The 27,352-nt window shown below is 45.7% G+C and overlaps 1 protein-coding gene across 1 annotated transcript in view; it reads left to right on the top strand.

The window, feature by feature from the left end:
- Nucleotides 1-27,352, top strand: part of LOC147905198 (uncharacterized) — a 130,967-nt gene that overhangs the window by 82,982 nt on the left and 20,633 nt on the right. Inside the window, exon 11 of the mRNA XM_087393473.1 lies at nucleotides 7,890-7,958. Within this exon, the coding sequence (XP_087249599.1) occupies nucleotides 7,890-7,958 (69 nt within the window). The remainder of the gene's footprint in view (nucleotides 1-7,889; nucleotides 7,959-27,352) is intronic.

The following is a 27,352-nucleotide window of genomic DNA, read 5'->3' as shown; positions in this document are numbered from 1 at the left end:
CAAATTCAATAAACACTTTTTCTCTACTCTTGGCCCTAGACATAGTAGAGAGAGTGTATCCCAACTTATTGACTCACATGGGGTTTTACAGACAGATCCTGATGATGTCTTGCGCATAGCTTCAAATTTTTATGCCGCCCTTCTTACTGCTGATCCTGAGACACGGGATAGAGAGGATGCTAGACAGGTTATTTGGTAGAGCATCCCTTTGTTGGTGAAACCGGATATGCATGTTTTGCTTGATGCACCTTTCACCAACAGAGAGTTCAGGACTGCACTCTCAGCCCTTCACAAGGGCAAGTGCCCAAGTTCGGATGGCCTTACCCCCTCTTTTTTCATTGCATTCTGGGATATGATTGGAGACTACATTACTTCAGCCCTGCAGGGTACTTGGGACTCTGGTGAGATGCCCGGGTCGCTTACAGAAGGTCTCATCCACCTTATCTTGAAAGGAGGTTGCAGAAATCTAGTGTCCCAGTGGAGGCCTATCACACTTCTAGGGACTTGTTACAAAATTCTGGCCAAGGCAATCAGCCTCCGATTGCAGCCCCTTCTCCCAGATCTTATTCATGACACTCAGACGAGATTTGTGCATGGCAGAAGCATTTTTTATAACATTTTCTCTTTCTGGGAAGCCTCAGAGTGGGCCATGCAGAGCGGCCAGAATCTAGCCATTCTACTTTTGGATTTTGAGAAAGCTTATGATAGAGTAGATTGGGGTTTTTTGGAGGGCACCCTTCTACGTTTTGGCTTTACTGATGCTTGGATCAGAGGTGTTTCCTCCTTGTACAAATAAGCTCACAGCCAGGTACTTATTGGTGGGGTAAGGGGTGAGAGATTTCAGATTTCCAGATCAGTCCATCAGGGAACTCTACCAAAAATGGTTTACTCTGCAACACAAATTTCTTCCTCTGATCTCTTGATAGTGACTGAGGTACCATCAGAAATATCAAAGAACAGAGCCTACATGACCTATAATGGAAGATCCACCTGAAGTAGAAGAGTTGCAAGAGATCCTTCACCCAGAGCAGATTGTGTATCATACGGTATGCAAGGGATCCCAGCTAGGACAAGGTATTTTACAGGGCAAGGTATTTTGAAGGAATGCCATGCACCCCTATATGTTGGACATAGAGGTATTGCAGCTACTACTCAAGCCTTGGAGAGGTATTTTTACTGGCCAGCCTTGCGTAAGGATATACATAAATTTGTTATAGAATGCTTTAATTGTCAGAAAGTTATAAATGACAGATGGAAGGCACCTAGCCTATTGATGCCTCTTCATGTGTCTCAAGCACCATGGAAAAGCATAGCAGTGGACATTATCTTTAATTCGCCACGATCAAAGATAGGGAATGATGGGATATGGACTATTATAAGTCCCCGCACCACCATCTTGCATAGTAAAGCTTTGCACTGTAAATCTAGGATCAATAATATTGAGACCCCCTTCCTGTGTAGGGAGGATGAGGGTCTCCCAAGCCACCCTAGCTAAGGTATCTGCTGTGCCATAAAGCCCACTCCAGAGAAAATTTATGATCGGTCTCTTGAGCTGAGTGATGCAGTCCCTAGAATAGCACCGGCAAGAACAAACAAACCAGGCTATGGCCAAGAGGACCTGGTTGACCACCGCAACTCTAGAGGCAAGATCCAGCTTGGCTGAGCTCCAAAAAATGAGCTTCCTCCTGATGCTCTCCAACACGGGAGCAAACTGCTGCATGGAAGAAATACCCAAGCCGACCTAACAGCCCAAATACCTGACAGGCACACCCCCCTGAACCCAAGTGAATCCTATGTCAAGCCCCAAACTGGAGTGTCCTCATCACTAATCCAAAAGCCATTGGATTTATGCCAATTTATTTGCGCCCCTACCGCCAAGCAAAATAAATCCAATGCTGTCTTGAAAGAAGTAAGCGTCTGTGGAGTGGCATCCAAGTAAACTGCTATGTCATCTGCCAACTCACTGTCAAGTAACTCCTCTTCCCTTCTAATGGGAAGTCTCAGCCCAATGATGTTAGCTTGAGATCTAACATAGATACTCATAGCTTCGGCCACGAACAAAAAAAGAAAAGAAACCGTGGAAGGCCTTTCTTATTAGCAACATACAGAGGTGCACACCTTATTCAAGAGGAGACTGGATGAGAAGTATTAGGTGGATCTTCACCACAGCACACCTCATATCACCTTCGTCCCCTCTCATGGTTGCCATTCTGAAAGCATGGGCCAGTTTCAAGAGCACTCTTCAGAGGATTCCTCCTTCCTCTCGTGAAGAGATTAATAGGCAACCCATCATGTGGAATGATAGTATTTTAGATGATCATGGCAGACCACTTGGTGCCTCACTCTACATGCAGTGGTCTAGGTGGGAGAGGGGACCTGCATCATCTTTGGGATCTTGGAAAGCTTTCCGCAGACTTCCAGAGGAGACCAAGTCTCAATTGACAAGACATCTCAGAGGGAGTGCAAGGAGGATCTTGCAGATTGAGGCAGTCCTTCCAGAGGAGTGGATAGACACAGATGATATGCCACTCACTTGCTCCACTTGGGCAGGTACTTTTACGAGAGGCAGTGTTCCGCTTCAGGTTTTGGCCTTTCGAGATGCACAGGAGGATGCTTTAGTTTTTACTGTGCAGGATGGTGGCAGATTGCTCAGATCCACAGAGGACATCTTGTTGAGTCTGCTTTTCAGCCTATCAGGGTTGTAGGTCTTTTGGTGCAGGGATCAGATTCAGAGTGGTTCCTCGACCCAGACCCCCGGCTACTCTCAACCGGGTCTTGGAGGCTTTGGCTCTACGGGGGAGTTCCCATTAGGTATTTGCAGTGGGACCCTGGAGAGCGGAAGTGGATTGACGCAAGGCATCGAGAGAAGAGCATCCCCTTCTTTCGTTACACGGTCAGTAATGCCAGGAGATTTCAGCTCAGTAGTAGAGGTTGGAGACCTTCCAGAGTTCCTCATTGGGAGACATTTGATATCACTGCGAATGTGCAGAGGTGCTTCTGGAAATCCCACAAGAATAGAAAGATTTGGTGGGATTACAGTGAACCTTTGGAGATCTAGGTTCGGAGCCGACCCTACTTGCTCTCGTTGCCTCTCTGCTTCGGAGACTATTCAGCATTGTTTATGGGATTGCAGACAGGCGAGGATGATTTGGATGGGGGTAGCTAGGATTTTCAGTCACTTTGCCCATTCCCCATTCTTTATGACATGGGGCTCAGTGGCTTGGCTTTCTCTTACAGGGCCTCAGGTATTCTATAAGTGACTTGACTCCTCTCGGGCCATTTTGGTTCGACGTCATCAGATTGAGTCATGTTCGTTGGATGTGGTACCACACCTTCCTTTTACAGATGTACATGCCTTTGTGGATACTCCTTGGGAGATTTTAGCGAGCATAGCATCCTGGCATATCTGGAGAGCCAGATGCATAGAGGCTATGGAGGGTACTCAGGTTCATTCCTCGCACACTTTGGCTAGTAGGACACCGTACATACTTTGATGGCCGTATGGATGAGTATACAGGGAGACTTCTGTGCAGCCTCAGCTAGGAGTGCTTCTTTCTTCAGGGAATGGAAGGATTCTCCTTTCTTCTCTGAGACTCCTATAGGGTTGAGGTGGCACTTTCAGCCTCAGCCTTGGTTGTTTTCCACCTCACTTATTTATCCTCATGATTTCATGATGTTGTATTTCCACTCAAAGCTTGCTCTAGCGAGTTTCTTTCTTACTTAATAGAAGTCTCTTTTTTGCAAAAAAAAAAAAAAAAAACTGAAAAAGGAAATCTGTCCTCTCTTTATCCAGCTTAGAAAAATTAGTGCTTTCTTTTGCTAGATGTTCTTCAGTTGCAAAAACCAAGTATGCAGAAATATGCTTTTTGATTACATTTGAAATGGTCGAAGCCGATACAACTGGAACAAATTCTCCCTTTAGTTTAGCATCCAAAACATAAGTTTCCCCCCGGTGAGTCAAAGCTGAATTTCTGTTTCTGGCATCCAAAAGTGCTCCCTTCCTGTGATGCCAAGGTATTGCCAACAAAACATCACACCCATTCAGTGGCATAATGTAAAACTCCTCAGTGTGCACGAAGATTTGAATGTGTGTGTGGAGCTTTCCAATGATCGGTGTAACTGACTCACTGGGCACTGGGCAAGCCATATATGCGTCACATAGTGGCCCCATCTCTTGTGCCTTTATGCCCAATTTTCCAACCAAGTTTGGTGATATAAAATTGACTCTTGCGCTTGGATCAAAGAAGAACAAAGCGGTCTAGTCACGGATTTTACCCCGCACTCTGTATAACTCCGTGGCATCCACATCTTGTATGGCTTCAGTGACATTTGGCATAAGACCAGCAGTGGGTTTGGGCTTCTTTCCCTTGTGGTCATCCTTCTTTTCCCCCTTGTTGTCACTCTGATCCAACAAGGGAAACTTCCTCTTCCTGTGTGGACATTCATGTGCTTGGTGGCCCTCTTCCTTGCATATGAAACATTTGTTGGCATCATAGAGGGCCTTCTTCTCTTCCTCTGACAACTTCTTTCAAGGCGATCCTCACCTCTGTACTGCAACAAATCTAGACTTGATGGGCTGCTCTAATTTTCTGTAATGTTTATGGCCTCCCTGGTTGCTTCCCCTAAACTTGTGTGCTTCCTGGTTGCTGCCCCTTGGCTGTGCCCTACAGGAGGGCATAAGCTGTCGTGGCATTTTCTATCAGCTGAGACATATTGGAGACTTTGGTTTTGGTGCAGTAGTCTCGAATTTCCTTTGGCAGCCCCCAACAATACTTCTCGGTTTGCTCGGACAGCTCCACATGCCTTTCTTGCAACAAATTTTGAAGAGCCCTAAATTTTTAAAAACCCTGATTTCGTGAGAAGCTCTAATTTTACTTCTACTAGTTTAGTGTAAAGGATTAGATACTGACATTGATCCGTATTAGTGTTAAGACCTTCCTAAAGCATAATCTCTCACATTTGAGGATCTACTCTGACTTTGGCTGAGTGTCCACTCGCTATTTTGAGAGTCATGGAGTAATAGCCCTTGGTAGTTGCTCCCATGGCCGACATCGACATATCTTCAGGGGCATTCTTGTCATGAACTTCATCGACTGGGAGATGTGCACATTTGTGTAGGTAGCTACTTGGGGATCTTTTATGGGTTTTCTGCCCTTGCTTTGCATAAAATGAATGAAATGTTTTCTGCCCTTGCTATGCATAAAATGAATGAAATGAAGTCAATTAAGGTTCTCATCCTTGGAAAGTCCTCCTAAAATGATGTTTTGTTATCTATGGTGTGTGGCTCCATGTCACCCTGTTTTGGAGCTAGGAGGGGGATTACTATGGGAGCCATGAATTTGGCTTTGATAGGATCTCTTTATTAGGCCTGGCCAAGTTCCAGGATGTTGGTGTATTCCTAGACCTATGAGCTGGTCATGTAGCCATGCTGAGACGTGAGCCTCTGCGTCATGTTGAGTCTCAAGCCATGAGAGTGCTTGGATCAACCTCTGAACACGTTCAAACTTTAGTCTCTGAGTTACATGGGGTGCACAGATTAGTAATTCATCATTGTCATGTTCTATTCTTGGTTCCATTCCAGTAGTCCCTCACCTTTCCTTCATGGGGGGGTGTTAGAACATGAAGGCAAGTAGAGCGTGTTTTAGTGTGTTCTACTAGGAGTTCTAGTAGAGTCTTATGTGTGAGTGCCACGCGTCATATTGGGAGCCATCCCATATACATAATCATTCAATCTAATCAAGCCTACAAGCAATTTGGTCTACATGTGAGTACTTTCTTTTGGTTCATGCTCTTTCATTATGTCTTTCATACTTTCTAGTTGTTTCCTTTGCTTCCATCCTCCATAGCTCTCTTCCATTCCTACCCTACTCCACTTTGTTCCTTCAATCAACAATAGAATCTAGATACACAATGTCCTTCCAAACTTTCTCAATCGACTTAGGTGGCAACCAACTTCCACCAAAGCAATAGCATGCAGTAATCACTCATACACACAATATACACACAATCACACATTATGGTAACGCACACATATGACCCCCCTTTTGAGCGAAGGTGGAGTGACCTGTGATGAACTTCAATAGCCATGGCGATTTGGGATCATAATTGCACAATTGTTTCGTTTTGAGTGCCAATTTTTTCTTCTTTATTTTGGGGCAGGTGCATGCTGGTTTTTAATGTGTGAGGCACTAACACCCACCAGACAATTCATGGAGAACTCTTTCCCCTCACCTTATGTATTCAGTGCCATCTCAAGTGTGGATCCCCTGCTCCGTACCTGGCTAGAGAACGGAGAAGTTGGCAGGACCCTGATTGACTCAGCATGCGGGACTTGCCTGAGACCCCTAGGCCTTTAGCTCACCACACTAAAACTCCATAACTGACGGGTGCTCGATTCAAACAAGAGCTGAGCTGCCATACCCATGCTAGGTGTTGGCACAATAATGCTCAAACTAAGACATATTTCTTGCAACAAACTTAGGGCTACTAAGCATGGCTCAGAGGCCGTGAACTTGGCTCAAAAAGGCTCATAGGCACAACAAGCATGCTTAGAGGCTTAACAAGCGTCGATTCTTGGAAACTCAGAGATCTAGGGACAAGTGCCAAAGAGTTTGACCATACATGACTATGCCTACATCAATCTACCCAAAAATCAACCCCCCTTTGCTCTAAGCAGGGAAAATTGACAACATGAGGCCTTTTGTAACATTAAGGTGGTACACAAAGGACACACAGATTATTGCATTCATTTTCGAGGACATGCCGGGCAGAGGACCCAAATCAAACTTACATAAAAATGTAATAATACAGATCTCTTAGGGTGAGAGATATCCTCCTCACAGCTGCTACACAGTTTTAAATGTGTACATTCTTGCTCTTCCTGTGAGATGTTGGTGAAGCCTGGCAAGAATAGCCCAAAAAATAGTGTTGCTCTTGTGCATGGGAGCTGCTGCTTGGAGAAGTTACTGCATGACTCTCAAAATAGCAGTTCCAGGGTCTTCAATGTCGATGCAAGAGCTCAATTTTTGAGAAACCCTTAAATTGTTGTTGTACAGATATGGAATTGCAGGAAAGCCCCAATATTTGCAGTAGAGATGAAGCAAATAAAACTTTGAGAAATCCCAAATTTGCAATGGTACCTTAAGAAGCCGAGCACCAAAAGATGGTGTAAGCAATGGCCTCTTCACAAGGTCATGTCCCTCCAAGCGATTGAGGAAGAACTGCAACAAACGACACAAGCAGACCGTGCGGCAGCCCTGGAATTAAGAGAGCAACGAACATCCCTCAAAAGTGAGCTTGCCGCAGATGAGGTTCAAGCTGATGGCTAGAAAGGTGAGGAAAGCTTCGAGACGTACAAGACTATTGCTGAGCGGGCCCATGCCACTCAGCAGTAGCAAATCTAAGCTCTGCACACAGACCTGCATGATCAGCATGAAAACTTTCTGTAGCTACATCATCAACTAGAGGCAGCTTGCTACTAGCCTCAGAAAGAACTGGAAATCAAGAGCCAATGGGAGGAGGTGTACGACCGAGTCCTGCGGGCATCCATCCGTTCACTCTACCCCACCCACTTCTTTCGCCTCCACACAGCCCCCACTTCACATCCCTCCACAAGCACTCACATAGGATCGCGCAAGACAAGGTGACAATCATACACCTGCAGAATATACTCCCGAGCAGGTCCAAAATTGTTTTACAACCAGCACTAGGAATGGAGCAATATGTGAAGTCAAGTAGAGAGAAGAAGTGCAATGTACCTGTATCATCATTATTGTTTTAACTAAATGGACACAACTTATTATTCCCAAAAAATGAGCAACTTGATGACTATATTGTATGAATAAATTTTGCAAAGAAGAAATTTAATAGGAATATTTTGTTTCTTGCAGGAATGGCGATTTCAGGAGTGCTATAAATGCATATACAAATGCGTTACAAAAAGATCCATTACTGTTCTTGTATCCACATAAAGCTTCCTAGATTTGAATCCTTAAATGGATCCCTCTCTCTCTCTCTCTCTCTCTCTCTCCATGTGTGTGTGTGTGTGTGTGCACGTGCGTGTGCGGTGTGATTTTTGGTGGACGATGGATGATTATCCAATGTATGATCAATGGAGAGATTTTTGAAATAGGATCTTTGTATGCCTCTCAAAATTCAGCTTCCAGAGCTCAAATGTGGAACTCCATAAAGCAATATCCTTGGTCTTCAAATGCTCTACTTTGTGGTGATTTCAACAATTCTCCTCACTGGAAGGACAATACCACGCATAAATCCCATATGCTGCCCTCTGAAATCCAGCAATGGGAACGTATGACATCATCACTTCAATTTGCAGATTTATGGACAGCAACTCACCCTTCAGTTATGGGATTTACATATCATCATAATGCTTTTACAGAATATTGGGCCAAGCTTGATAGATATTATCTCATTCATGCTCAGCAATATGATGAATATACATGTCAAATGTGGACTGATTATTCACAACAATTATCTGATCACACTCCACTTTGGCTCACCCTTTCTTTTGGTATGCCTCTGGATGACTTGCAGCTCTCTTCAGTTAGAAATTTACAGGTTAATCAATTATATCTTTCTCATGAAAAATTCCAGCATATGATAAGACTGGCTTGCAGGCCATTGCTATCCCATGCTCAGGAGGATCTGGACTTCGCTTGGACCTCTTTTATACATCGTATTCAAAATGTCATTAAGGAATATGGAAGATGCTACATGGCAGAAACCAGACAGCATATCCAGTGGGCAAAATCATACAAGCAGTATTTGGTACAGATTAGTCATCAAAGATCTCTATCTGCTTCTGAGCAACATTTATTGTCTTGTGCTTCCTCCATAATTGATGCCAATGATAAACGCAAGCTGTCCAAATGGCAGATCAGGGCCAGAGTTAAACCTATGCTAGATAAGGGCTGTTCCTCGAAATCCTTTTTTCGAAACTTACATGCACATAGACAAAGCCAATCTATCATGAGGGTCAGGAAACTAGACGGTCTTTGGACCCAGACTCTATCTTAGCTAGAAAAACAATGTCTGGATCATTTTCAGCTTCTTTTTTCTCAGCCATCTTTTCTACACCTCAGGTTGCATTGGCTCGGAACAGATTTACTGAGCTTGTTTTTCCTATTGTCTCTTTGTAAAAAGCCTCAATGCTGGAAATGTTTTTTTCAGATGTTGAATTGGATGAAGCCCTTAAGCATTTGGGTAAACATAAATCCCCTGGTTGGGATGGTCTGACGGTTGAATTTTTTGAAGCCTTTTGGCCTGAATTGAAGGGTCTAATTTTGAAGTTTATTAATGTAGCCTGGAAGCATCAACATCTTCCCTCAACTTGGAAGCATGTTCTGGTTAAGCTTGTGCCCAAAAAACCTCTATGTGAGACTATGGATGACTGGAGGCCCATCACTTTGATGCCGGTTATATACAAACTGATTGCCAAAATGTTGGTACATCGGATAAAGGATACCCTTCATGATGGACTTCATCCCAGGCAATATGGTTTTGTTCCAAGACGGCATATACATGACAATATCTCTAACACTCTCATCGCAATGGAATATGCAAAATATTCAGATCAAGATGTGTTGGTCATGCAGGTGGATGTGGTGAAGGCATTTGATACAGTACAGTCGGATTATGTCTTTGAAATCATGTTAAAACTGGTTTTGGGCCAAAGCTAGTTAATGTCATATATTGGCTTTACTCAGATTCCACTGCACAATGCTTTATAGGGAATCATTTGTCTGAGTCTTGGACTCTCGAACGTTCAGTTCGACAGGGATGCCCTCTCAGTGCTTTGCTTTATGCCATCGCTTCACATCCTTTGCTTCTTTATATGGATCACATGGTTGATACTGGACAGTTAGAGGGGCTTCAGATTTATGGTTCACGATCCTTCATTGCACAGGCCTATGCAGATGATTCATTCTTCATGCCAAAGAACAGTCCTTTGGAGATTCGCCTCTTGATGGATACCCTTTCAGATTTTGGGTTGGCAGCTGGTCTTAAAATTAATTTTCAGAAATCAAAACTCTTGCCTCTCAAGCATTGTGACTGGCATGCTATCCTGTGGCCAGGCTAAATTATTTATCCGGAAAACATAGTAAGACATTTAGGCTATCCCATTGGCTAGAAAATCAGCAATAAGCAACAAATTTCATGGGTGTCAAACAAAATTCGGGACAAATTAGAATATTGGAAGATCTCCACTTGGCCTCTGCATGTACGGCTTCGAATTGTCCAGTCTATTGTTCTAGCTTATGTCCAGTTCTACCTTCCTCTATTACATTGGTCATCTCGAGATCTCACTTCCTTTATGTCTCAAGCCATGGAGATTTTTTGGAAAACTAAGCTTCATAAAAAAGCTTTACGGTTGCTCAAAATGGACTTGCTTTGCTCACCAAGAATGCATGGTGGTTTGAATATAATAAACATCAAATTTCATGTGTTGGCAAGAAAGATCACTATGCTCAAGACATTTTTTCAACAAGAGCAGCCTTGGTCTATCTATCATGTTGGCAATTTTGTGTGGTCAGATGAGCGCAAATGCTTATGGACATTGGCTAGTTGATCCATTGGAAGTAGTACTTGGCAAATTTCAAGGTAAAATCCCTGGTTGTCCATTTTCTAATTCCTTGATTCAGGATTGGAAGCAAGTACTCTCTCACATCAAATGGTCTCCCCATCCTGCTTCTATAGCTTCCTCACTCAGAATGGAAAGTATTCATTGGAGTGTTGTGTTTTCCTCTCCCCTTGCTGTTCAACAACCCATCAGGGCTTACAATCTTATGAAATTGGGTATCCGGTTCATTGATGACGTGGTAGATATGCAAGGAAATATTCTCACTTTTCCAGTAGTATGTCGACAATCCTTTGCATTTATTGACTTCTATACAGGCTTATCGATTGATATTACCTCCTCCCTGGATTGCCCATCATGCTAATTCTCTATGGCATTTGAACAAGTCATTAGCCTGGTGGAAAGGAAAATTGCAATTGATATGGAAGTTGAAAATGCCATTGAAGCAAAGACGCTTTCTATGGAGATGTATTGTTGGTATTCTTCCAGTGGGAGTGAAATTGGCTCAAAGACGGATAGCTTCACCTCTTTGTCCAAGATGTCACCTTACTTCTAAGAGTATTCCGCATTTATTGTGGTTTTGTTCATATTCCAGAGACCTTCTAGACAAAATCTCCTATTTCTTATCTCTCAGATTTCCAGCACACAGGTTCTACAGGTTTTTCTGGATGTATGGCAAACTATCAGCTTCTTTGTCACAGTATTCTCTTTTCTTCCACTGGATTAGATACTGGGCCTTATGGACCCTCTGGCTGCAGTGCAATCAAGCATATCTGAATTCTCCCCTTCAGCATCCTTATGAGTTCTTCCGAGCCTCATTGCGGCAGTCTTTATATGATGCCTTACATGAGGAAGATTTGGATGTTTCTTATATTCAGCTTTTCTTTTATTGCTTCTGATGGATAGGGCTTTGGCTCTCTTTTGAGCACTGCCCTGATGTAAATGAATGTTTCATAATATAATTTTCTTGGTTTCACAAAAAAAAGTGTGTGTGTGTGTGAGAGAGAGAGAGAGGAGGTGAGCAGAGTGAGATTTCGTGCTAGCCCTCGTACTCCCACGCTACAGCTGCTTGTTTCTCCCTCAGTTTGACACCCTTGAGGTTCCTTTTGACATCCGTTTTGTGTCCGTATGCTCTGTCAGAAAATCCCAAAAAAAAAAAAAAAATCGTACTGTCAAAAATCCGTACGATTTTGTCTATACAATCAGTACAGTTTTGTCCATACAGTTTGCATGTCATTTTTTTAAACCTGTCAAAAATCCGTACGATTTTGTCCGTACGGTCAAAAAATTTCTGTACAGTTTAGTCTATACAGTCGGGGAACTCCGTACAGTTTGCCTGTCAGAATTTTTTTTTCGTACTATCAAAAATCTGTACGATTTTGTCCGTACAGCCAGGAAAAAACCGTACAATTTTGTACCTGCTGTGCTTTCCTCCTTGTAAAGCGTTGCTGCTTCCAAGTTCTTTCCTTAACTCAAATGGTGGATTATTCCTATGAGAAAACCTTTCACAACGACAAGTCGGTTTCCAACAAGAAACAAAAACAGGTGATGGATTCAGATGTTCCGTTCATGACTGTGCTGAGGCTCAGCTTGTTTATGAGGTTATGCATGAAGGGTTTGAAGACACCCGTAAAGGTTGGACAGATCCACTTCCCACCACTGGCATTATGGTGGAAGTGGATGATATATTTGATCCTGTTAAGGAGTATGCAAAGCATGCCATTATAATTTTCTTCCCAGGACGGATGCCTGTTGCTGTAGATGTTGGGAATTGGCTGACTCGAACCCTGGGTGGTTCTTATGTCAAAAAAGTTCATTATGCAGCGAGGGGCTTTTTTGAGATCATCATGGCTGATGAGGAGCACCGTCAGGTTTTGCTGGAGCACTCTTCTCTTTTCTATGGCCAACAGATGGTCCATGTTCTGCCCTGGTCTCCCACCGGGATTATTAGGCATTGATTCGGCATCGTTGCCTTGTTTGGGTAGAAGTTGCGGATTTTCCTCAATGCTTGTCTTCTCTTCTACCTAAAATTGCAGCTTCCCCCGGTAAGGTGGTATGTCCACCGCGACCCAATGGAAATTCTAATCGCTTCTGCATTTTGTGGGATACAGATCATCCCACTCCAGCTTCATACTCGGTTATTGTGAATAATGTTTCCATGGGGAGTGCCTTTTACAAGCTCAAGTGGGGGCGGTTTGCAGGTGCTTGCTTTGAATGCAAGCAATTTGGGCACATGGCTTCACAATGCCCTTCTTGAGCTCCACGGATGCCAGTGCAAGTTGAAATGGTTCAGCCTTTGAATAAGAATGCAAATGCCTCTTCTGTGGTAAAAAACAAAGGGGTCAAACAGTTTTTCTCTGTTCAAGACAAAGGCAAAGCCCCGGCTGTCTCACATGGTAATGCTTCTTTTCCTGTGCCTTTGTCCTCTCCACCTCAGGGGAAGGGGGAAAAATTTTTGATTGATGGATGGCAAACTCCTCGCAAAGTGATCTCCCCCAGGCGACCTTTGCCTTCTCGGACTTGGAGTGGTGCATCCTCTCGTGGGAAAACACCTGCTAAAAACTCTAGTATTGGCTTGACCTGGGCTGCTGTGACTGCAAATCGGACCTTGCTTCCTGAAGAAGAAGTTGCTGCACTTTTGTCCTCTCCTCAGGCTGATGCTTCATCCTAGGGCAGAGGCCCGGACATTGAGGTGGAAATGCAGACATAGACAGCCCGTTAGTTGCTGTACATACCTGTCCCATAATTGTAAATATGCTTGATCATCTGAAGTGTATTACTCTCAATATACAGGGAATGTGTGATGGTCGCAAATGGAAACTGGTCTGGATGTATATCAGGCAATTGCAGCCTAATATAATTGCTTTGCAAGAGCATAATCAGCATATGTATGCTGGTCAATAGGCCATTTTGCTCGTTATGATATCTTCTATGCTGGAGAGCACTCCTTTTTTGGTGTGGCTTTTTTGGTAAAGCACGACCTTCAACCTGTTGTGGCTCTCAATGATCGCCATGGTAGATGGATTATTGTTCAATGCCTTGTTCAAGGGGAAATTTTTGAATTTGCATCGGTTTATGCCCCCCAGTCTTCTCGTGATAGAGCTTTGATCTGGGCTGCCATGCATACTTATCCATGGCGACAACATGCCTTTATTTGTGGTGACTTTAATAATGCCCCTCAATCTAGTGACAACACCTCAGGCCACACTCATATGTTGGCTTCTGAAACACAGGCATGGTCTGATTTTTTGCTTCAGTTGCGCCTGGTTGATCTTTGGAAGGAACTACAGCCCATGCTTCCGGGTTATACCTTTCAGCATAATGCTCAATCTTCTTATCGGGCACACTTGGACAGATGGTATCAGATTGATCCACAGCATTGTGATGCCTTTACTTGTCAAATTTGGGTTGATCACGCTTTCACACATTCGGATCATGCTCCTCTTTGGTTGAGGCTCTTCTTACATGAATTTCCCACTGACAGATTGCCTTGCCGAAGGCTTTTGCTGATTAATAATAGTTATCTGGAGCGGTGCATTGATGGCACTTTGCATGGCTGCCCTATGGTCTCCAACTTGCTTCTTGGCTGGAAGCATATTCTGTCTCACCTTGAATGGCATGGTCGACAATCTCTGATGGGTAATTCCGCCTCTTTTCTTCCTCCAGAGTTTCAGATATAAGCTCTTTCTTGGGTGCTGCCATGCCCTTTTTAACCACCTCTTTCCATGCCAGAATATCAGCTTCTCCTTTCATGATTTGCTGTGTTATCTCCGCATGCTTTCCTTAAATTTTTGCTTGTAGATCTGCCATTTCTTTCCTAAGCTTCTCATTTTCAGATTTCAGCTCTTCAATGATCTTCCATCCTCCATCTAGCATCCCCTTGACGTCCTTGAGTTGCTGTATTCCGTGGAGATAGCTTGCATCTTCTATTCTTTTCTACTTCCCATGCTGTTTTTCCTTTTCCCACTCCTCTTTCAGCCTTTTCCTTCCTCCATTATTCTTGAATCTTCCCCCCCTGCTTTTTGATTTCAGTTAAGGCCTTGTCTACCTGTGATTTTTCAGCTAGTAAGGTCAAATTTGTGGCTTCCAGATTCTCTATCTTCTCAATCAAGACCAAGCAGATTTTATTGAATTGGGTGGTGACATCTGAGCTGGTTTTAGGTAGTGTCACTACTAGATATGCTTTCTTTGCAGCATGTTCCAGAGCTTGTTTCCCCCATGTATCCTCTACACATCCCCGTGTAGGCATCTTGCACAAAGAGAGAAAGAAAGAAAGAAAGAAAGTGTATTATTGTCCGCTAAAGGCCAAAATGGGCCCATGGGACATCAAGAACTCTGCATACAAGTAACAATATCAACGTGCCACAAAGAAGAGGCATCGTCGAATATCATCTAAGTGCTACGCAATACAATGCAAGTGAAAGTACATAATGTCAAATCTGAGCCTAAATACAAAGTAAACTAGATGCAAGAAAACCGCCCCTGGGTGCAAAATGGGGGGATGAGTACAATATGCCAATGCAAAGATACAAGTCCAGGTGTCACGGAGTCTGAGAACCAAAATAATACTGGAAATCCTGTCCATCGACTCTGCCTCCTGCTATGAGAGTACAAATCTGAGCAAAGGTGAGGTGAGCGGCTGGTGGGGCGAGATCTCCATGAGTAAGTCTCCTCCGAAAAGCTGCCATCATCCTGGATCGTCTGGAGATGAAGCGGCGAGTACGTCCCCTATGTAACAAGATCCTGCGGCGTCTACGAACCATCTCATATGTACATCCACAGGGTGGAGGCATGTGTCCTGTGTGAGCTCTGACCTCCTCATGCTCCTCCTGGTCTCTGTCCTCTGGTATAGCGTGTGCCTGAGCTCTATCAGGCTGGGCTCTATCACGCTCCGGTCTGTGCTGATGGTCTCTGAGGTAGTGTCATCGAAGCATAGTGGCCTCCCTGACATAAAGAGCTAGGCAATGCTGATCCTCGTAGTCCATCACTCGTGAGAGAGGTCCAAAGCCATCCGTGAAGAGACAGTGGAATCTACCTCTGAGCTCATAATATAGCGGGCATCTGCAAATGAAGTGCTCCTCTGACTCCACCTCTCCCATGGTGCAACAAGGGCAAATCCTGGTCTCTCGGCCTGGTCGCCGTCCATCCTCCATGCGTCGCATCCTACCAGCCTCTATCTCGAGCTGATGCGAAGAGACTCTAAGCTGGCCAAGGGCAATCCTCAGTGAGTGGGACATGTGGATACCTGTATAGCCTGGTGGAATGACAAACCCATCCTCTGAGATCCGAAGGAAGTGGTCACGATATGTGGCCATCTTCGTCGGAAGCTGCGTGGGATAAATCCAAGTGCGATACGTATGAAGCTGCAGCAAGTCTGCTCTCATGACCTGGCTAAGCTCGTGGCGAGTCAACTCGAGATGAGGGGCATCCATGCTGTATCAAAAGGGAAGCAGTCTATCCATGTCTAGTCCAAGAGATGTGAGCCACCTAGTGAGTCTGAAGTACCAGCAGTATCGGGCCCCAGATCGTGCCAACTCCATAGAAGATGCAAGTGCTAACCATGGCAACCGAGCTCTGCCTGCTGCTGAGTCTCCAAACTCCCTAACCCTGTGCAAATACATGACCGACTGAAACGCTGCATCCAATGCAAGGGGAGTAGCTCCAAACTCTGCTAGCATGATCTCGTGCGGAACTGTAGCCTTGGCCCTAATGAGCCGAGAGAACATGATGATCTGTAACCTCTCTACTCGTCTCCAATCTGCAGCGCCTAGGTCTCCTGCCCAGAAAGGAGCTGAATACATCGCAGTTGGTCTCACCAATGTATCAAAAAGCAAGGATTTCGTATCGGGATGCTGAAAGTGGGACTGAAAACACTGACGCTCAAGATGAGCCAACGAAGCATACCCTTTACTAATCCTATCTCGTGCTGCATATGTCATGGTGAAGACCGGTCCCCTGAAAATTGCCCCCAAATAAGTGTACTCTCTAACAAGCTCAATGGGCTGTCCGTCATAAGTGAAGCAAAACTCATCCGTGCTGTAAATACGGTCAGAGGTGTTGAAAACCATAACCTTGGTCTTGCCAAGGTTTACGGTCAACCCCCTGTCCTGGCAAAACCTGTGGAGTGCCTCAATATGTGCCTGGAGGCCCTGAGCAGTAGAGGAAATGAGAACCACATCGTCCGCATACAGGAGGATAGGAATGGAGGATCCTGAGAGAGTAGAGCCCACACCGCCTGTCATCTGTACAAACATCTCTAGCTCATCAATATATAATCCAAAGAGAGTAGGAGAGAGCGGGCAACCCTGCTTCACCCCAATCGTGCTGCATACCTCCTCTGAGAGCCCCTCACGTGTCCGAACCCGACCAGTGACCCTCTCATACAAAGCCATGATAGCCCACTGTATCTCTCCACTGAAGCCCATCTGACGAATCCTCTGAAACAATCTGAATCGCGGAACTGTGTCAAATGCCTTCCTGAAGTCCACGAAGCAACAATAAAGCCGTTGCCTTCGTGACTTCGCCTCCTCTACTAGTGCCCTGAGTGTGAGGATGTGGTCAAGTGTCGAATGATCCCTGCGAAATCCAGCGTGCCCTCTGGCTCTGATTCCTGTCGTCTCGGCATGGTCATTTATATGGCTTTCCAAAACTGATGCATAGATCTTGGCCATAACGTGGCCAATCATGATGGTCTTGTAATTCAACGGCTCCATAGGGTCCCCCGACTTGTGGATAGGTTCACACAGAGAGAGAGAGAGAGAGAGAGAGAGAGAGAGAGAGAGAGAGAGAGAGAGAGCGCTCGACTCTCTCCCCTCTACATCACCTCTCATGGCTACGACCTTTCCTGGTTTGGACGGTTTGATTATTGGCCTCCAAGACACTTGTTGGAGCTTGGAAATGGAACCTCCAATGTTCGATGTTGGAGTGTGCAATAGTTGCCTATCTGGGTCGGCCTAGATTTAGCCCTCGAACTTTAGTTGTGGAACTGGGTCTAAGCCAAAGCCGGTCTTCTCTGATATGGGCTCGGGGGCAAGTGGCTCCTTTGTGAAGTTGATGTGTCGATCTTGCAAGTTGGGAGCATTGATTGTGATGGGCCGGGGTGCTTGGGAAGAATTACGTGTACCAAAGGCTCGGTTGGCTATGGATCCATTGGTACCTTCCATGGACCACCTAGGAGCTTGACCAATCGCAAATGTGAACACACTATCCTACTGTGGATTGGAGCTGCATGGCTCATCTATGGAGCTAGAGGAGGTTGATGATGATGGATGATGGAGAGATGGAGCTAAGGGAGTCACATTGATGACCCGATGAGCCGCCTTGGCAGATGGAATCAATTATGGTGATGGGTTCCCCTAGAACCCCAAAGCTTGATGGAGTCCCCATGGGACTATGTGGTAGTCCAATGGAAGGAGCACCAAACCGATCTAGGAGTTGGGTTGGAGACAACATATGAGCCCCCTACAATCTTACATGCCTTTTCCCATGAATGGGATTGACCCCCCTGTGGTCTCATGATTGATAGCCTTTAGAGCAAAAGCGGTTGGGGGCTATGGATGATGAGGCTCTTGTTGCAGCCTTGCCACTCAACTATATGACCTAAGCAACTATATTACTATCCTCAGCACCATGGACAACGACTTGGACTCTTGCCTCACTCCTTTTTTTATTATCAAAGGGAAGATGTCCATTGATGGAACAGAGAAGGAGGTCTGCACATTAAAGGCATTTAGAGCGTGGAAGGATGAAATTTGGCTCCAACTCATGCACCACCAGATCCTTAAATCTGTGCCTTGAATGTCAACTAATGGATCCAGGTGTGTATAATTATTGATTTGTGTACCCTGAGCCTTAATGATTGACCCAATACTTAAGGAATTTTATGGGCATTGGCTGTTCGCGTATGTGAGAATTTTGGTTCTGGGCGTTGAAGACATAAGCCACGGATCTTGTATCATGTAGATGTAGTGGGATTCTATAATGTGAAGCACAACGAGATCCTCATCATTGATGGATTGGCCATGGGGATCTGGCCTTGATCTATGAGCTCGGAGATCTTGGCCTTTGAACATGGCGGTTGACTCCGGGCTCCCTCTAAATGTCCATAGAATTGTGCTCTCGATGTAGTGGCTGACGTTCTTGGATGTGTGACTTGTGGCAACCATATTTTGACTCTGAACTGCAATAGATTCCTAGCCTACTTGAAATTGATCGCTAGGTTTACAGTTTGATGTTTCACATGGATTTGGCTCGTAAACTCAACAGTTGGCGGATGTGAACTTTGAAGATGAATGGACACTTGAGCTTTTGACCCTATGCCGTCTGAGCCACTATTTCCCTTGAGTTGACCTCAGCTTTGTTGATGTGAGGTGTCAAGTTGCAGATCATATGACATGGCATCAAGATCTTGTTCTCATGATGTGGAACTAGATCCAAGTCTCTAATGCGCTTGTTGACTCCCGAGCTGAAACACATGGCATCGGGAGTAGAACTTGGAGGATTTATCCGTAGATCCAAGCCCAGAGTCTTTGGCAAAATTGGTGGCCATTGGACTAAGGTCAGGGTATAGCTTGACCCCGGATTCTGGGCTCTGCGTTGCTTCTAGATTTCAAACTATGAAGTTTGGGGATCCTATTCTTTTGTCAGTTAGGAAGAATTATGTGATTATCCCTTCGATAGCTCAATGGGCCATGCTTTTGATAGAGGGATGCAATATACGTTTCTTAATTTACACGCACTCAACAATAGGGAAGAGTGAATTTTGTTTTGTAAGAAATCATTGTCTTGGATTCTAGAGGTAGATTCCAGGATCATTGGGGGTAACTTCAATACGTTCGAGATGCCCAATGATAAACGAGGGGGCATAAAAAGAGACATTTATCCTCTGGAGAGAGCTGCTCAGGATCATGCATTTTAGATCCCCCTCACTTCCATTTTCTTGGTCAAATAGGAAACTTGTGAGGCCTGTTACAATAGAGACACCCCAAGCAGTTGCTATCTTCAAGCATTGACCACATGTCGACAGGCGTTGACCACATGTTGACCATGTGTCAACACATGTCAGCCACACGACATCAAGCGTTGACCACATGTCAATCATGCGTGACACATGTCAACCACGGTTTCATCCACGGGTTCATCCAGGAGTACCATATTCGAGGCGACCATGCGTCGACACATGTTAACCACAAGTCGACACATGTCAACCACAAGTCGACACATGTCAACCACAAGTCAACTAGGAGTACCATGCCCAAGGCGATCTCATGGAGAGCTGCACACATGGAGAGTGAGCTTAGCACATGGACTAGTCAGGAGTATTTACAGTTGCACATGGTGAAGACGTGTACAGTGGTTCAGTGGTGCGGTGATCCACTAGTACAGTGATTCAACTCACCTGCACTTGGAGTATTTACACCACCCGCCTAGAAGAGGCTGGCCAGTCAGGGAGTTAGGAAGTCGCCAGAGCCATCAAGAGAGCCAACGGCGCAATGGCTATCCTCAACAGCTAAGGAGATAGGAGGATGACCAATCGGGTGAAAGGATTCTGAGCAAAGAAGGGGACCCTCCAAAGCGGTGGATGAGGCTGAAGGAGGAGGGGGGAGAGTCAATATTCATTATTGAGCATTCAGCATTGATCATTTGGCGTTCGGCATCGGGGCGAGAGAGGGGAGAGTGTGAGGAGAGATAGAGGTTGGAGCTACGAGCTCATCGAGGGGAGAGTGTGGAGAGACCTATGTGTACCCCTCTGTCCACTATGTTCTTGTGACCTATGTCTTCTCAACCAGCCTCTCTGTCCACGCAGCATCTCCGAAGTCCTCCCGGCTTCGCATCCCTTGCTTCAGCCTCTCCTTGCGGGCTCTCCTCGCCAACCAGCTCTCCTTCCTTCAGCCTCTCTGTGCGGTCTCTCCCTTGTCAGCCCCTCTCCCTACTCCCTTCTCTCGGGGACGAGCATTTTCTGAGCGAAATCTTCCGAGCGTCCGAGCGAAGGAAAAAAAAAGCTTCCAACTATGCATAAATATGGCAAAAATCGATCAGAAGAAAACATAGTTTCACTTAGAAATATGCAAAGTATTATAGCTATGCCTATTTTATACAAAAATCTTTAGGTGAATCTGTAGGAATGGTGAGAGCATAATGGGATGGCTTTCGAAGAAACCCACATGTAGAGTAGACTTCTCTATGAAAATTCCCTTATGATCCTTCTTACAACTTTTACTTAATAGGGGGTGACATTGAAAACCCTCTCTCAACCTATCTTCATGAAAGAGTTTCTTCAAAGAAAACTCATTGAAGCAAGCCATCCAGGTAGTTTCGCCAGCGAAACCCCTTTGAAGCAAGTCTCCCAAGGTAGTTTCGCTGGCGAAACTACCTTGGACAGCACTTTTAAAAGTGACATAACTTTCATATCCAATGTCCAAATATAGTCATTCAACCACTCAAATTGATCGGAACACCCCATTTGAGCACATCTATGAAGTTATATTTTGGAAAATATTTCATATATAGTATTAAATATTACATGTATTTTATGAGAGTGATATATAAGCCCAAGTTAATACTTATTTATAGTAATTTAAACTTCTTTAGAAACATGTCCATAAATATGCTATAAAAACACTAAAAAGATATTGCCATATGATATAAATGTGTTAATAAGTAATTATATATGCATAGTATTATTACATTGAGAGTGATTATGAGGAATGTTTCTTAAAGGAATCAACACTTTTTTAAGGTAATAACAGGGGTACAAAGGGATGTCTCTAAATAAGAAAATTATGTTGTGTAAAAATGAATGAGTGACTAGTCTGTATATTTTTATGATAAAGGGATCTAGTTCTAGTGAAAATAAAAGTGTAAAAACCATGTTTCCTAAAGAAAAACATTTTTAAAAATCTCATGAAAAACACGCTCGGATAAACCTGCTCATAGGTTGTTGCTCGTAAAATTGACGCATCCCCTTCTCTCTACGCCACCCCTCTGGCCACCCTCTACGTCCCTCGCTCCCTCTGCCCCGCTCCTTCTACCCCCTCACCCCGCACCGCACCCCTACCCTCTACGCACCCCTCACCCGCTTCCCCTTACCCTCTACGCACCCCCCTACTTGCCACCCTCTATGCACCCCCCCTACCCGCCACCCTCTACGCACCCCTCACCCACCTTCTCCTACCCTCTACACACCCCCTCATGCGCCTCCTCTTACCCTCTCTGCACCCCCTCTCCCACTACCCTTTGCGCCCCCCGCTCCCTCTACCCTACCCCTTCTACCCGCCTCTCTCGCTACCCGCTGCACCCCTTCTCCGTGGCTCCCTCTCTCCTTGGTTACGTTCCTGTTGTTGCGCCCACCCTAGCTTCCTCTCTCCTGCTTGGGCCCCTGCTACGCCCCCTTGTTGCCGCACCTCGCCATCTGCCTACTACACCCCCTTGCTGCGTGGGGACCACCCCACGCTTTCCCTCGCCATTGACTTCTCTCGGGCTGCGGCCATCTTCTTGGTTGTCCCCTCGCTCTCTCCTCATTCCTTCCTTGTGCCCCTTCTGGCCACTTGCCTTCCTTATTGGCTCTTGTGTCGGATCCTCTCTTGCGGGCCCTCCCTCTTTGCCTCTTCATCCCCTAGTTCAATGCCATCGTTCATGCTTGCCTGTGCCCCTGGCCACAAGTTCAAGCCTAAATTACCTCTTTGTGGACTTTCATTTGGCTAGGGCAGCCCGAGGAACAGGATCAAGACCACTCTCAATAGCATCACCTAGCAAACGCACCACAAATAACCAGGGTGCTGGGTCTACACCACAAGGCACTTCCAAATGCCCTCGAGCAACTGCAGATTCATCGCCCACCATCTTCCCTCACCACCACTTTCACCGATGCAGTCATCACCACAGTGCTTGGATTTGAATCTTACTCTAGAACCTGACTCCCACGGGCTTTCTCCGGCTTCTCCGGGCGTACTTCACATTTCTCACAGACCGGCCCCCCCACAACCCCCGCAGGGTAGAGACAGGAGTGGGAGTCCTCCAGCAACTCTACCAACAGAAGAGGTCTTTGAGGGAGGGAAGTTGCCCAAGTCCATGGATTGCCCACCTCTCCATCAAAATGATATGTTGACAGCTTATATAACTGCTTCCTCGGGCCCATCACTCTCAAATGTTTCTCTTGTGGAGCAGCATAATGAAGATTATAAAAAATTACTATTTGTTCTACACAGGAAAGGCTCACCGGTATGCAGGGAAGAGGAGGATGTGGATCATATCTTCACCATTCCTTTGTAGGAATGCCTCGCACAGAACCGGAAGATCTCCAGGGCCCCAACATGTTTTGTTGGCTTAGATCATTTGGCACCTACAGGAAGTTTGTCTACGGAGGAAGAGGGCGCTCTCCCTAACATGCTCGAGTTGGGGGACGTGATCAATATGGCTGACAGGCTGAATTACAACGATACATATGCCTAGATGAAGAGGTCCCTACATCTCGCACAGCGTATCATGGATGACACCTTCACGCAACTAGGGGCAGCCATCTTCAATTCAACAGGTTATATTCATAAGCTCCTCTCCCAGCAACAATATTTGAAGTAAGAGTTTGAGAGAGCCCAAGCAGCCCAACAGCGCGCCATGGAGCCACACTTCGGCAGCATGAGGAGAGCTGGAAAAAAGAGAAGGAATCAGCTATTCATGAGCGCGACATCGCTTGGAACATTCAGCGGGCTGCCCTTGAAGATCGCCACCTCATCCACAAGCAAGAATGTGAAGCAGACATGGCAACTGTATGCAGCCAATCCAAATCAATGGCACTTGCAAGTAACAAACATTCGGTGGAATGTAGTGCTAGGGAGTCCTTCACATCAATGGAAGGAAGCACCAGAGTAGAGTTGACTCATGAATGTGCTATCTGAATCTCTCTAGAACTCAATTCCAAGACAATAGTGTGTAAGTCTAAGATCTCTCATGTTAAACTTTGCAGATAAGTCTTGTTTTAGCTTTTTGATGAAGCTATCCTTGCTTCCGGTCACAATCAGATCATCAAAGTGCAATAGTAATGTCTTCCCCTTGAACTTTGTAGAAGAGTCATCATACCAATTAATCCCAACACAGTTGCACTTGATATACAAACATCAAAACACACAGCCATCATAGAATGGGTTCAGAAGCCAGAGCATTCTTGATTTGTGCAAACCCATGATCACAATCCTTATCCCAATATAGCATTGCCTTTGGGAGTGCAGACAAGTGAGGATGATTTGGAAAGGTGTTGCTAGGATTTTCAGCATCTTTCATACAACACCTTTTTATATGACCTGGGGTTCAGTGGCTTGATTATCTCTTACTGGCCCATAGGTGTTTTTCGAGGGACGTGATCTAGATCCAGCTTTCATTGTACGGCGACACTCAGTGGAGTCTTGTTCCCTCCAGGATGTTCCCCTCACTCCTTTCAGAGCTGCTCATGCCTCAGTAGATACGTCTTGGGAGATTTTGGCTAGCATTGCAGCTTGGCATATTTGGAGTGCCAGGTGTATAGAGGTGATGGAGAGTATCCAGGTTCACCCTTCGCAGACTAGGGCTAGTATTTGAATTTTCTTGGAAAAAAAGCAAAAATAGTGGTGGGGGAAACTATTACAATAGAGACACCCCAAGCAGTTGCTATCTTCAGGCGTTGACCACATGTTGACCATGTGTCAACACATGTCAGCCACACGACATCCAGCGTTGATCACATGTCAATCATGTATGACACATGTCAACCATTGTTGTACTCTGAGTCTCCGATCATGGACTCCCACCAAGAGTCACATCATGGTCACCTAAGCAACATGCCAAGGTTGTTAGACCTTGGTCACACCTAGTCGCATCGTGTTCACATCTTGGTTACTCTGGAGCAAACAATACATGACTTGGACATGACTTGACAGTACATGACATGGACATGACTTGGATGTGACTTGACAGTACATGACTTGGACATGACTTGAGAGTACATGACTTGGACATGACAACCATAGGGCGGGAAGGTGGACGGTGAGGAGAAGAGGAAGTATGTGAAGGTGGAGGGAAAAGTGCAGGTGTTGCAGTCTGCCACTGGTGCAAGAGGTAGGTGAGGTGAGGTCCACAAGTACATGTGTGTGTGCCTCTGCCTGTGTGATTTCGTACAGTGGCCCGGAATGTTGAATAAAATAGGGACGCAAAATCATATTGAGTGATAGTGAAGAGAGCATTCAGAGTAGGACAGATACCTTTCGTGATGTAGTAATGCACTGGTGTTGAATAGAAGCGAGTGAAGAAGTAGCGAGTGATCACTGCTTCTCTACTTCCACCTTCCAAAACCTTTTTGCAATCATATCCCCTCTGATTGGGTTTGCACTGTGAAAGGAATGAAAGGAGATGTGGTGAATCGTCGGAAGGAGGCTGAATAGGGAGAGCAGGGAGCCCCGTGTACTGTGAGACCAAATTGGGTGTGAGAAGCTGCCTAGAGCCCATGAACTCAAAAGTGTCGGTGACGGAGTCGTAAGATTTGATGAAGTCTATACACAGTTCCACATCCATAGGAGGGAAGATGACCTTGTCGAACTCAGTTAGACAGAGGGTCTGGATCTCTGAAGATGTTAACATCGAGGATAGTTTGAGGTTTGGATCCAGAAGAGGTTTAAACATAACCCAAATGTGAGAGAGGAGGGGTGGTTTTCGAAGGGCTCTGTATCTCTGTTGGCCCACCCGACCCCTCTGAATGTGGTCTCTGTGCAGAGAGGGTGTAATCTCAGCCCCATGGTCGGAAGAAGAGGCACTGGAGCTCTGAGAGTGGGAAAGAAACTCTCGCTGCTGTCTTGATTGTGGTGGCTCTCCATCCGAGATGATAGTGATGTCCGGGCCAAGATGGAGATGTTGGGTTGCTGAGGGCATCATTGATGAAGTCGGCACTGATGATGGAGTGGGCAGTGATGAAGTCGGCATTGATAATGGAGTGGGCACTGCTGATGAAGTGAGCCCTGCTAATGAAGTCGGCACTGATGAAGGAGTCGGCACTGCTGATGAAGTCGGCCGAATTTTTCCAACTTGGAAGTGCGTAAGAATTCCTCCCTTAGGTCTGTCCACGTCTGGAAGTGGTCAGGGGGAAATTGACTGTATAAATCATCCGCGGCATCCTCCAATGACGAGAGGAAGATGTGAAGGAACGCATGCTCATTCTCCACACCTTTAGCTCTACATGCTGTGAGGAATTTCCTCACATGAGCTTCCGCATCCTCATGGAGGTGGCCTTTGAACTTTCGAGTCTTCACGTGGACCTTGTTGAGTAGCTCGAGAAGTCTAGCTCTGTCTGCAGGATTGAGAACGGCCATCCCCACCCAAGAGGTTGAAGTCGATGCAGGAGTTGGAGGGAGTCCCGATGGAGCGGTAATGAGTGTGGGTGCTCCAAAGGAGGAGACCACATCGACAACACCTCCTGTGGAGGACCACGATGGGGAAGTCACTACTTATTTAGCCATAGAGGAAGTGTACACAGATGGTATTGCATACGCGGAGGGTCTTGGTATTGCAGAGGGAAAGGGTGAGAACATAGAAGATGTGGGGGTTAAAGAGGATGGGAGAACATTTGGGAAAGAGAGGGACGGAGTTGAAGTCATGGATGAGTAGGCGGTAAAGGCATGGCCGGAGCAAAAGTACCCCCGAGTGGAATAGATGTGGAAGAAAGATTAGCTAGGAGCCCGGAGCTATGCATAACAGATGAGGTAGCAGCTTGTCCAGCAGAGGTCGAGTCGGGAGTAGAGGAAGTCACCACTCCGGCAGAAGAGGTGGTTGATGAAGACATCGTTGCAAGAGGAGGAGAGGGGCTGCCTTGACCTTGATGAGTCCCTGAGAAGCCCTCATCCTTCGTACCCTCTTCTTTCACCTATTCTCCGCTTTGCACTTCTTCTCTGGAGTCCAGATCTGACCACCAGGGTTCATGTTGATCCAAGTCAATGAGAGTATCGATGAAGTTACTTGCTCTGGCTATTGCTCCAATGGGCTCACTTTGTGCTCGAGTTGAGGACTTTGCAAACTTACATCACACGTAATGCTTCTTGTACCGAGTTTGGTGTGCCGGAAGTCTTTTCTCCACTCTCCTCAATTACCTCCTAGTTCTCTCACTAGCTCCTTCAAATGTTTCAGAATTACTCAGCATAAGACCTCTCTCTAGGACCCTAGATCACCACTTCACTTGTGCTACTCAACACCAACAGTGTCCCACACTGTCTGAGGGGGGGGTTCCTAACACTTCGGGAAGTATTACCAGAGGCCTAGGGCCATTGGTGCGAGAAGCAAGTAAGACATGCCATAGGTGTCACTGATGGTGCGTAGGCGAGTGCTAATCGATGGTGTTAACTATGTGCAAGCGTTACAAGTGCAGAAGTGATGTGAGCGAGAAGAAGACTAAAGCGAAACAACATCATAAAAGCCAACCCTCGACATGAACGGAGTAGAACTCCAACCACATGACACATGGTCCGTTGTACTAGGTGAAGGGAGAGGAGGGAAGGAGAACACAACGGGAAGAGATCTTAGAGAAGCGAGCAGAGATGGGAAGTAGAGATGGGAAGTAGCATAGTTCATTAGAAAACCAGATGACTGATACACTAGGAGAAGATGCACACGAGGCGAGCTCTTGACTCTAGCCTCTCACTCCCTCACTCATGCCTTTTACCTCTGCTAGAATGTCCCCCCTCTCTTCCGTTTCCCTCTCTTCACCTTCTCCTCATCTGCTCCACTCTGCTGGAAATCTCCTTC

This window comes from Dipteris shenzhenensis, chromosome 2 (assembly GCF_047967505.1).
Source record: "Dipteris shenzhenensis isolate YYH24624 ecotype China chromosome 2, Dip_SZ_1.0, whole genome shotgun sequence".
NCBI lineage: Eukaryota > Viridiplantae > Streptophyta > Polypodiopsida > Gleicheniales > Dipteridaceae > Dipteris > Dipteris shenzhenensis.
Note: the sequence above shows the minus strand (reverse complement) of the source record. Positions and strands in the feature narration are given on the sequence as shown.